The sequence below is a fragment of the Saccoglossus kowalevskii genome, chromosome 5 (genome assembly GCF_978046115.1).
Source record: "Saccoglossus kowalevskii chromosome 5, keSacKowa6.1, whole genome shotgun sequence".
In the NCBI taxonomy this organism is placed as follows: Eukaryota; Metazoa; Hemichordata; class Enteropneusta; family Harrimaniidae; genus Saccoglossus; species Saccoglossus kowalevskii.
In genome coordinates, this window is record NC_140645.1 from 27,960,579 (window position 1) to 27,973,968 (window position 13,390).

At 34.5% G+C, this 13,390-nt stretch overlaps 1 protein-coding gene across 1 annotated transcript; it reads left to right on the forward strand.

Moving 5' to 3' along the window:
* Positions 1-9,471: 9,471 nt before the first annotated feature.
* LOC146745967 (fibropellin-3-like) lies at positions 9,472-13,144 on the forward strand. The gene is made up of 3 exons (XM_085499659.1): positions 9,472-9,692; positions 12,146-12,295; positions 12,691-13,144. The coding sequence occupies exons 1-3, from the start codon at positions 9,632-9,634 to the stop codon at positions 13,065-13,067; spliced, it is 588 nt and encodes a 195-aa protein (XP_085355785.1). The 5' UTR covers positions 9,472-9,631; the 3' UTR covers positions 13,068-13,144.
* The last annotated feature ends 246 nt before the right edge of the window (positions 13,145-13,390 follow it).

A 13,390-nucleotide genomic window follows, 5' to 3' on the forward strand; every position in this document is an offset into this window, starting at 1 on the left:
TGGCCGGGAAATGACGACGCTCGCAGGTACCATCAGGTGTACAATATGTTACTCAGTATAAATGTCGTATACAGTGTTCTCCCCAGACTCTAAGCCAAGCATCGCGGCTAATTTACATAACAATACATCTTATTTGCATAATTTTGTTTGCATAATAATTAGTTTCCCCAACAAACATTATAACTGAAATAAAGAAGAGATACATATCTCATATATTTTTATCATTTACATTCATTGTGTTTTATGTGTGCATCAAGTCAAATAAAGTTTGAAATAGAACAGGAAAGAAATGGAAATACTTATAGTCAGTCAGTACTCGTATACATGATATACAGTTTTCTATAACATTAAAATTGTATTCTCAATCTTGTTTTTCTATTTTTACACATCCATATTTAGTATCTTCATGCCGAGTTCATGTCAATGTACTTGTCTCCCGTTTAAAATAACTGATGGTTTAACTGCAATGTAAATAAGGAACAATTATGTTCGTAGTTACACTATCTCAAATATAAATAATTATTCATTGTTAAGTTATTATTACATTAATGGTGAATCATACGTAACTGATAGGGCCCTACATATTCTATTCAAAATCAAAAACATACTGATGCGGTGAAACTGGTTTTACGTACGTAAAGTCATGAACACGTGTATAGTCCAAATCTTTGGAAATGTATATCCTTTATTCTTAGTTCAATTGACAGTAGAACAACACGTTGTTAAAAAGCAAAAGCATTGTTAATGTATATGTTTTAATTGTATTATTCAAACACAACAATGAAAAGTTGCTTGTTTATCGGCTTGAAATTGTCTTTGTTCATTGGACAATGACCTGCGTACACCTGGCTTGACAATATTTACTACAGGTCGATGAAACGTAATGCCTACCTCTGCTGTGTGGACATTTATATTAGAAGAAAATGTAGTGGTTGAGATAGAATGCCACTCGTGAGTTTTTACATGTGCCTATATGTGAATAGATTACTACGTAAATGTGTCACTGTGACAAAATCGCCACTATTTTGGTATTATTTATTTGTGTTGTATTAGTGGCGCTCGCGTTACTGATCTCAACACGTGATGTGAGTCGGAACCGAGTCGACATGTCGGTCCCGCAAAAAAACGATCCCGCTCGCAATAAGTAGTCGGAACCAAAGCTCGGCACGTGCTCGGCTGTTTGAACGCTCGGCACGAGCCGAAATTACATTCTTTTTCGTGAGAAAATATACTGCTTCATACTAGTTTGACATGGCGTAACAGCTCCTTGGGCTAAGAGGTCAAAAGCGTTAGCTTCTGCTAAGAAAACGTGGGGGAACTTTTAGCAAGGCCTAAGAAACGCTGAGTACAGGCTGAATCTGATAAGATGTTTAAAGACCCAGTCCATAACATTAAGGTTAGCACGGCTAACGAAGTATGCGCTAACGCCCAAAATGTTCATTTGAAAGATTTACTATTATATTCACATTGTACATTTCGGTACGCATTTCTGACTTGAAAGATAATGTAAGGATGTAACTCTGCATTTTTAAAATGGGTGTTACAAGCCGGACAGTATTTTTCATACTGACAACATTGTTATATATGCCATTGACCTAACTGCACAGCAGGTGACGTAATTCAACGCATAATACATTGGGCATTACCTTTAGGAAATATGTTTATATGTCATGGTTTATACGACTTTATTAAATTCAAATCATATAAGTAAAAACAACTTTTCTATCAAACTGTTTTATAATGAAGCACGCAATACTTCAACCCAAAGCACCCGACTATACATGTTTCATAAGTTTCTATGTACACAAGTTCATAAGGTAACTGAAACTGGTTTATTGTTGTGCACTTTAGGGCGAATCTGGTATCCATATATGTAAGTGTTGTCAGATAAGTGAGACGATGTTTCCCGGACACAATACAGTGTACGCATCACAACAATTGAATTACACTATCGGGAGTATGTAGACAGAATATGCGGAATACATTCATTCATTATGCACGGCATGTAACGATAACTGATTAAACTTATGCCAAAAATCTCATACTACATAAAGTTACGAACACGAATTATAGGTTGAAAATGCAGTTCAATTCATGCTAATAGTGTTTGCAAATTATGTGTGCAGTATTTCTTATTGAAAAAAATATTAATAATTAAACATTACTCACTGGATTTTTTGATAATATTATATTTTTCAGATTTTAAGAACAAATTGTAAGGCGGATTTGTTTCTAATAAAGGGGAATAATTTTGTCCTGGTAAAATACAACAAATATTACTATTTATTTATGAGTGCCAAAAAAAGTTGAAATTCAACACCCCTGTTTTATATTTTTTAATTTTTAAATGTCGATTCCCTCTTTCTGTATCGCCAACTAACTATCCTATTAACCACGTAAATCAAATTGGTTGGTGATTAAACACCAAGACAAGGGAGGCATGAAAAATATTGATATTTGTGATTGACAATTAATAATGAAAAAGTGATATGATAAGAAATTAAACCAGACATTGATAATGTCGTAATCCGTACAACTTGGTGTCATGTTATTTGTCATTGTGGTTTTTGATTTAATAAACTAAAGCCTCGTGTTTGCCAATGTGTGTTAATATTGGTAATGTGTAGGTCGCGGAAAGTTTATAAATAAATATACCTAGTTCCATCGGAGATCTACGCAATGCGCTAAAAGGTAACATTTCGACAAGATCAGCGGGCCGTGTAATATAAACAACCTCTTCCTGTTTATATGGTGCGCCCAACCGTATCCGCATGCAATATTGTTGTGATCAAATAATGATAATTGTGGATTATTCAAGATGGTTTATTACGATATAAATCTACGGTATGTAATTTTCCAATGAACAACGAAGTGTAACATATGCAAAAGTTGACGTTATAACAAGGCATCTTAAGAACAGTCGAGTAATGCCAGGATTGAGTGGGATACGAGAAAATAGTCGCTAAATAAACACTTGTAAGGACTAGGGTAGTACTTCATTATCATAGTACTTCGTTTAATTTTATATGTAGATTTTTACCAACAAAAGTGTACAGCATTGAGGAATCTGAACTAGTATGAAATTTAGATTTAGATTAAACTAGCAAGCAATGCATTTATCCACGTAGATATGTTGATCTCTCAAAGTCTGTGGGCCGTATACACAAAACTGAGCGAGTGCGGAACTGTAAAAAGGTAGAACACTCCCTTCTACTATACACAGTCAGTCTATTAACTTGGAAATTGAATTAAAGTTATGGGCTTATAATCAATTCTTCGTCTTTTACAAATATTAGTGTGTGCGATAGATAGTAATTTCACAAGTTACTGTTGAAATAAGTGAAATACTCACAGAAATACTGGACCAAGATACGTTATGCACATGTATTTTCGGTCATGTTTCCCGGTTCATAACCTTTTGTGGGGTCACGTGTTTGTGCCTCGCAAGTGATAGTTTTATATTGTTTGGCTTTGTTGTATAATCTGGTTTATCTTAGTAGTAATTATGCCAGTTACAAGATAATTGTATTAATCTTTTATATTGCATTGAAATTCCCTTCATTTGAATAAGAACTGCTGTCAAAAACATAATCCCCAGAGTAGAAGGTTATGTTTTCAAATAGAGTTAGACTATTATTTGGAGACGCATATGTTATGTCATTCTTAATATTATAATTTAATATTTGATAAATGAGTGAATTATTCAAAATCGCGCCTGTGATATACTTATAACAAAAAAACTTCTGTGCGTCGCATTCAAGTAACTGACATTCCTATGATCAAAATAGACGAAATACAAAATAGCTATGATATAGTCGCTGATACTGTACGATATGTTTTAGAATAATAATAAAGCATTTTATTGAGTATTACTGAGTGCCTGGTGTTTTATGAGATATAAGTGTGTACATTTATTATAAGATGCTGAATGTTTCGGGTCAGGGGTTAAAGTTTATCATGGTCTGATAAAGATGACCCATTGCACCTTAATTTCAGTTGGTGAGCAAGCAAGTTCTGGTTGTACGATATATTGTTTAATATCACTTAAACACATATCATTAATTATAATAGAAATGTCTGACATATATTTTTGCAAGCCTCGAAATCTGGTAGCACTAGTGAATAATTTATTGATAATTACTCGTTCCAGAAATGTAATAACGCCGAATTCGTTCTCGTTTGGGAATATGTATACAGGTGATCAGCATAGCGCCCTCTATATCCACCTTTTGGGTTGTTTTCATTTGTGAGAGTATGTTCTGAAGACTGGCGTCAAACGAAAGTCGGAAGTAGTAGCTCTTACCAGACTGTTTGTTTACAACATTAGAAATATATATTTCATGAGACCAGAAACAACTTTCCCCTCATTCATTGATGTTGTCAGCGAACTCAGCGGAAGTTAATATGCAGCATTTTTCGGTACGGACTTTTAAAAATAGTTTTCGTATTTCTATAATAATCTGCTTTCTTCGTTTTATACGCATAGTTTACTAGAACATTATCGATTCAAACAAAATCTATACACGTATTTGACATTTTGATCCTTTCATTTTCTGAATTCATGTTTTCATGATTGTATTCTTTACAATTAATAAGAATATAATAATTATAGTAATAATATTAATAATATATCTAATGTAGCTGGACAATCTTCTAAAGTTATAAACTATGTTAGAATTACGTTTGTCCAGATCGGACTCATTCATTCAACAACTGCAGTGTACCATGGAATGTAATACAAAGACAGGTCATGATAAAGGTCATATATGAATGAACTGAATCCTAGCAACAGGAGTCAATGTCCTCTACGCCTTTGATATTTAAATTAGTTTTAAACAACTCGGGGCCCAGATCAGCAAGCTTACTAACAAATATCTTATTTTCTATGTATAAACAACAGTTTCGCATTCGCCATTCACATTGGCTTTCTATTTCAACTGTGTAAAAAATGTATGTAAATAACCTGATTTATTAGTTTTTATTAGTTTTGAAACGGATCACATCGCTCCGTATAAGTCTGTCTTTCACTTTATTGAACTTTTTCCCTGACAATATTATAGGGAATTAAAATTGTAACAAGTAACATGACTACATAAGTCAGACCGTTATTATTAATGTTTGATAAATTGTGTTTCGATGACAGTTTAATCATTTACAGCTTTGTTGATGTTGTAGTTTACCATGGGTAATATTTATTTATATTCAAACATATTTGACACATGTTTTGGTTTGTGTTCATTTGTACGTCGGTATATTTTGTACTCTCGTATGAAATAAGGAGTCTTGCAAACCTTAAATCCAAAACACTAGTAACTACTGGTAACACATACAAAATGCATATTGAAAATATTGTAATATTCATCATATGAGAACCGATTTGTCTGTACAGAATATGATTTTTGAATTTCCCAAAGTGTTTAGCTTGAGTATTTGTAAACACAGAGTGTGGTACTAATATAAAGGGGTGTCCAATATTACATACAATAGCATTTGGGAATAATGTGATACAATGAGTACAATGATACCATCGTTGTTAATTTGATAAACAATTTTCAATTTTTATTCGTGATGAAAATAAAATAGTAGGAGAATTCATAATTTTATTCATTTCAAATAAATTTTAAATTTGTACAGTTCAATAGTTTTAATGTTTTCATTCAATATTTTCTCACTTATTTTGTTTGAAAATATATATGAAACAAATTTAATGTATATCCATCTATGTTAGGAAAGGTAATGATAAAATTATCAATGTAGCATCATGGGTAATGTATAGTCAAATTTTGAATAAGTTAAGTCTGTTTTGTTTGATTTACACTATGCAACCTTTGTAGTAATATCTTCAAAGTAATGCTTCTTCTTTTTTTCAAAATATGAACACGTGTCATAATTGAAATTAAATAACCTCCTTGTGGAATGTGAATAGTCAGCTTCGAGGTTCCAATCCTGTATTTAATAACAGGGAAAAACTCAAGAAGTACCAATAATTTTTCACTGAAATTAGAAAAGTCCAACTAGAATACACCTCACATTACCGGCAACATCAACCATTAAATGCCATGGAATGTACTACACAATACAGGTCAACACAAATGTCACTCGTGTTTGAAGTACAGACTGGCTAAGTTAATGACCTCAACAGCTTTGATTTGCAAATAGTATTTCCGCAACTCGGCTTCTGTGTAAACGAAGTCTTCAATAGCGCCCCCACAATGTGATTTATATAAATGAGTATTTCTAATTTGCATATAGGGGTATTACCCTTTTATGCACCAGACTTATTTATATTCAAACACATTGTAACATCTACTTTCAATAGTTGTACTATGACCTCAATTCATGACAAGCATATTTAGCTGCTGGTTTTTATGGCTGTTATAGATAGTTATTTACCAATATGAATCTAACTTGGCGGCAACTTATGTTTGAATCTGGCTTGCACAATTTTGTCTACTTTGATGATTCCATGCTTTATGTCATTTTTGTTCCCAAACATACACCCCGGGCGATTGTTATTTCATTATTAAAACCATTGCAACTGAGGGGTTGAATATTACACTACAGTGCTCCTCCATGATTGTAATAGACTTACATATTTTTACTTGAAAAAATGGAGTCCGAAGAGGCCTTGAATGTGAAACCGCGTCATAACAGTGCTTCAGAACTTGCAACTTCACTATTTGCATGTAAAACTAGAAACAGATTTACATCGGTGCCAACAATGTTATTCTGGTACTATTGTTATGATAGCGACCTCACGTTTGCACATTCCAATCCCACGCTGAAAGACTATCGTTCAGAATCAACAACTTAGGATGGAGATTATAAACATATATAACAGGAAATTGATAGATTGTTTACTTATTGTATTTAGGAGTAGCGACATTGTAAGGCTTTAACCATGAGACACACCCCTGGTAATCACGTGACCGTGCTAAAGACTGCAGCGACTGGCTGGTCGCACGGTTACTCTGCCATGCCTTAGAGATTTTACTTTTAATATAGAGTTTGAAACTTTTGTAAGAGGGAGAGAGAACATTGCAGCAAGGGATTAACTTGACTGATTGATTGGGAGAATAAAGCTGGACTACATGTAATGAACTTATGTGTATTCATTTGGGTCAAATCTGGTACCTAGACGTGTAAGTGACATCAGCCAAGCGATACGAAGTTCCCTGATCCCCGAACACAACGTTAGTGTTCATGACACGATGCTCGATGTTTGACGTTAGCTGGGCTGTCATTAGAGTGAATGTACGACAACTCGTTAGAGGGGCACAATCAGCAGGGTATTTTTTTTCACTCCAGGATGATACATGTACTTGAGCCGTTAGAATGTGGTTGATGTGGGAATTGAGCCACATTCGTGTTTACATCGGTATGACGTAAGCGAATCGTTTATAATAAATTGCTTATTTGAGAGTAAATTGCACCATGTCACAAAGGAGGTGCTTTAAATTTAATTTTACAAAACAGTGTAGCCAATTATTACTGTTACATTTGAATTTATATATGTTAGTTCAATAAGCGTAGCCATGGTGCCAACGCCAGCAATTACTACACCGATGTATGTATAAGCTCATGTTTACTCACGGGAAACCAACATGTCCATCACACGAGTACTTTAGATACAGATTACCTTGATGACAATCTTTGTCCTTATGTATGTTAAACAGTTTAGACTATTACAATTCAATTATAATGATAAGAATCCCTTCTAAGCTAGTCAAAATGAAATTGTTTTGCCACTGGTAATTTTGGTGATGTTTTGACAGATGACGAATGAATGGCATATAAATCATATAGAGGGGACACATTTCTAAATCGTGTCACATAGCGTGGCTGCAACGTGTCTCATATCCACCACTGCACAAAGTTTAAAATAATAAAATGACAGACTATAATAGACCAGTGAAGCGATATGAAAACTAAATAATCAGAAGTGGGTTTGCAATTTGTCATTTACATGTCGACGGGCGCAATAAGATAAACAGCAGTACTTAAGTAACCATATAGTCTGATGCGGAATGAAATGACTTCAATTCTTGGTATACGAATCTCAGTAGCGTCATTATAGTTCGTCTAATCATTCGAAAGCGAGTAATATTCAGAGGGATATCAGAGTGACATAATACACTAAATGTGCTATTCACTGTTTCCCTTATGTTACAGTACAATGGCCATAGTGTATTAATTCATGATGTTGTTATAAGCCATACTTTCGAAAATGAACGTTATTCATGGAATATAGCCATCTGCAACTGCGCCATAACGACAAAAAAGAAAATGTACATCAAATTTCAGGCAGCACATCGACTAGCTTCATTTGTTATGGTATGTCTCCCCGAAAACAGAATCATGAAACTAAAGCATAACTTCTTGAAAAATATATTGAGTCGAATGCAGGTAGAAATAATATAACAGTTATATGTTTTCATTCAACTATATTTCCAAATATAAATGTATCGACTAGGATGGCATGAGACGTGGGTTTCCATGATTGTTAAAAGAATGGATACAATGCAAGTTAATTGTTGGATCAATGGATATGTTTGATCAAAGTGTATACTTTACTTCTTTATATTCTATGCCCTAATGTACAGAGACGCGAGTGCGGGTCAATTACCAAGCTCTATGTAGAGAGGTTTTGTTAATACATCTTCATGTTTAAAAAGTTGCTGTAGCCAAATATTCTTGTCATGTGTATGTAACCTCACACTACTGTGATGTAGTATTACAGTATGAAGGGTCAGGTGTTCAAGACGTTACGCACTACAAACCATAATCATGCATAAATTGAATGGAGATTAAGTTACTATTATCAAAGACTCTACAACATTGTAGGGCATATGTGAAAAGTAGAATGAAATCTGGGACGCTGGTATTTATCACTCGCCTGTATGTGTTTTTAGTGCAGATCTTAACTTGAGATGTTTTAAGTGTTACTCGCCCTCATGCTAATTAAGGTGGACGCTAATTTCCGGGAGGAATCAATAATAACGTTATCTCGGTGTGAATAGAATATTGTTTTTTCTTGTGATTGGAATGTATTTCAGTGCATATTATATGACGTCGCTACAACACATTTTTACTGTCGTAGATTCTGTATATTATTTTATTCCCACCAAATTCGGTTGACATTGGAAACACTGGATTTTCACTAACACCTTTGCAGTGAATACACATACATGATATTATTTTTTTAGTATATGGCTTTCTCAAATCAACAGGTCTCTGAGTGTTCTATACGTTTAGATTATAACAATATTTGTCGTAATTTTCTGAGTTTTAGCTACGAGTAACGGTCCTAAATCTAGAACCATGTGTAAAATATTATTGAAATGGCGGAAAAGGTGATATAACAATAGAGTGTGCTACGTAAAGCATGATTAAATGCAATCAAGCATGAACAAATCCTTTTGAAACGTTTGAACAATCAGACTGTCTTCTGTGTTTTATTTGGCCAGTGGGATTGCCGTCTTGGTTTTTTTTGGAGAAGGTGTTGTAAAATGAATGTCACAGAAAACTGATGCAATCAGTGGGCTGATCAACTTAACGATATTATGTGACTTGTACTTGCTTTGATTATAGTAGCGACGACAAGAATCAATCAGCAGACTCTACAGCCATAATGTGGATTTATACGTGTATGTTTGTAGCGACTGCTTTAGCAGTTTGGACTGATGCGCAAGGTAATATTCGTAGTTATATTGCAATTACCTAGTCTGGTGCGATGTAGCGAGCGGTGAAACTAGGAAAAATGCTATGCTGTCGCGCACGAAACCAACCATTACATGTATCATGTTAGTCACGATAAAGCAATCATACTATTGGTACTTGTTGACTCTATTTCGTGCACCAAGCCAAATTTGCTAAAATGGCATGTAACTATTTCAACGTGCGTCACAGTATATTCAAAGCGATTCGTAATGTGAAAGCAAAGTAAATAAGACGGTCATTTAAAAGAGTATTCATTGTTATATTTGCTTAAATGCTACAGCGTACACAAAATAGTTTAAGCAGAATGTTAGGTTTTTATTTGCCAGTACACATTTTAACAATGCTGTGGGAGAGTAATCAATGACAATTACGTGAGGCATATGTAATTACAATGGCGAACCAGTAATCTAAATGCTGCATCTAAAATGACTACGTATAGACCCTAATTCGTACTTCACTGAACGCTTGCACTCGTTCAGTAACTGTTTTGGAATTGGACATGACTGTTTCATCCATAAATAAATATATAATTAATTGAAGATCCCTTGAGGGAGCTATGGCTATTTTTTTCATTATTTACCGCCATTATCATGGCCATTACAAAGTTCAGGAACTCTTTTACAAGCTTATTCATTATAATGGCTTTTCATGGCATTGATATTGAGCACGTTCCTAACAGAAGTGGCCATCGTGAAATTGCCAGGCTCAATGTTGTCATGTATGGCATATCGGACACGGTGTTATTAGTAGTTTTTTTTTTTTTTAATTTTACTCGTCGTTCATAAACATTTAAACTCTGCCTGTATACAGTATTGCGTATGTGACGGTTTTTATACTGTGACGTTACCACCCTCAATTAACCATATGGAAAATATTATTATAGAAACACGTAGCCGAGAACACAATAAGTATATACGCAACATACATGGTAATACGTTCTTTGAATTAATTTGGTATGTAATGAGTCGCTCTGTTCATGGCTTTATTTAAAGTTAAAGCTGATAAAATCAACTTTTATAAAATCTGTTATAGTGTCATTGTCTGCTCGTTACGCTTCATTGTAAATACAAATACTGTTAGTCTCACGCTTTTCGGAGTGAAGTGAATCGTGACACAAAACAACGATGAACAACGGTTCAACATGCCATGGCCTTTAAAGAAATGTATAACAAAGGTGTCAACCAGGGCATAGGGCGATCAGTGCATGTACGACCTTTTATTTCTTCACCTCATCAAATGAATCATTTCGACAGGGAATGCGCATGCTCAGACAGTATGACACGCAGTAACCCTGTATAAACAAACCTATGTAGCACGATAGTTCAAATTGATAGTATATGTTTTTTTTAGATTCTATTATATTCGTTTCTCTTCCCATAAACTATAGAAGTTTATGCTCTTTCATAATAAACTGTTGAAGTGGCCACTGATATATTGCATGTAGGCGATGAGTAATGTCATCCTTTTTATACCACGCCTTCAAGCTCTTCTGATTGAAGTTATCCTGATTAATTGAAAACAAGCGTGTTCGTATGTCAATATTTACTAATTGTCTAGTTTGTGTTTTTTTTTCGATTTGAGTTGTCGGAGAACAAAGGAACACTGATGAAAAAGTATGTTACGTCTATATAATGGTGTGAACTGCACTGGTACAACAGGCTTTTGAAACCAGTGTCTTGTCACAATAATATGTAACCTACCGACAATATACAATAAACATGTCCTTTTAGCTAGTATGCTATTTTAGCTAATCTGTAATTTCGCTAATTTAAGATGTAGTTAATTTCAATGAAAGTATACCTAAAATGACATGTAGCTATTTCATCGTCACATTATGTACAGTAGGGTGTGAACCAAAGCGAATTTCGTAATTGGTGGCGCTATATAACCAATAGACCGTATATGCTATAGTTCTCCATGCGTTACTTGGTAAAAACCTAGTAAGTGTACCACCTCCGATGATATATTCTCAATATATTATTTTATTTATGGCACAGACTGAACTATCGACAGTACCTTTAGCCTAGTGTTTTTTATACATCTATGCCGTATAATTGTATGAAAAGACGCGCGTTGACGTTCCGTTACAATATACACATCTCGTCAAGACTATTGGTTTTCCCGGGCAGCCTAATGGTGATTTGGCGTGGTGGGGTATAATGGTCATTTGAAATGGCTTCTCGTAATTACAAATTTATATTGATAAAGATACCTAGTTTTTATATCTTCATAAACAAAAACCTAAAACCGAGTTATATGTTATGTATATGTTAAGGTCAAACCAGTTTATGACAACACAATAAGATAAACACTTGAAAACACCGAGGTCGTGTACGTTTGGTGTGGAATTGAAAAGTATTTACCAGAATTACTCTTAAACTGTATGTTATTGTACATTAACATGTGTGTATATTATTTTTTGCAGATTGTTCAATGAATGTATGCAATGCTCGTGGAATTACGCGTACATGCTATGATCGGATAGATCCACCATTGGACGAGTTGTCATACGTGTGTGAATGTTTAGAAGAAATCGATTCTCATTATATGGGTCCTGAGTGCAATGTTATAGGAGGTAAGTGGGTTTTTTGGCACATTTGACCTGTACCATTACGTCCGCTATTAGCTATATCGAAATTAAAAAGGCAATATAGACACAAGGACTTGTTTATTAGTATTTTTAATAGTTGCAAGTTGAAAACAAAATCGGATTATGAACTATCGTATATTGTTTTTGCAGTACACACATGCAACATTATTCGCTCGCTTGAAAATGTAAACTATCACTAATACGCATGTGCAGTTATACTTATTGAAATAATAAAAATAATAGGTGTTATAACAACGAGATGGCGAGCTCGGATGAACACACTGACAGCAAAGTTCAGACACATTGACGTCCAATATCATGAACATTACAAACGACATGATAATTGCATTAAGTTACGTAATAATTTCTCTTGTTTTCAGATCACCAAAATCTGTACAGCTGTTACGGAATTGACTGTGCAACGGGATCTTTTCAATCTATCAACTGGCCTAATACCTACCCTTCTCGGTATTCGGCAGGGTATATATGTTACATTCCCGGTGCCACGTCTATAACCGTAATATTTGATCCTATTTTTCACGTGGAAGAACCGAAAGACGAACTATACATTGGTCCTGGGGTGGAGTATAACGTTGCCAATTTCCAAGGTGTAAGCCAGCCCGGTATGATTTGGTTCTATGATGGCCAAGCTGTCCCAGAATCATTGACAATTAAGACTGATTCGTTCTGGATGTACTTCGGTACTGATAAACACTTGGAGTACTCCGGATGGAAAGTCACGTGGTCTGCAGGTTAGACTGACTATAATGTACTAGTATTGTATCATTAATGTATCAATTATCAATGTAACAATAAACAACAACGCGTTACATATTTACTTCGTATTTATGCATATACTACTTACACTTAAAACTAACATCCTCCACTTTGGGCGTTCGTTGTACTATGAATGTGTGGCCTATTTTCAGCTGTCAGCCCGTGTAACCCAAATCCTTGTTTGAATAGTGGTATATATAAATACTTAGGAACCACCTACATGTACACCTGGAAATACATGTCTGACTTGTAGGCATTGCATACAATTATGTACTCTCTAATACAATAATAATAATAATAATA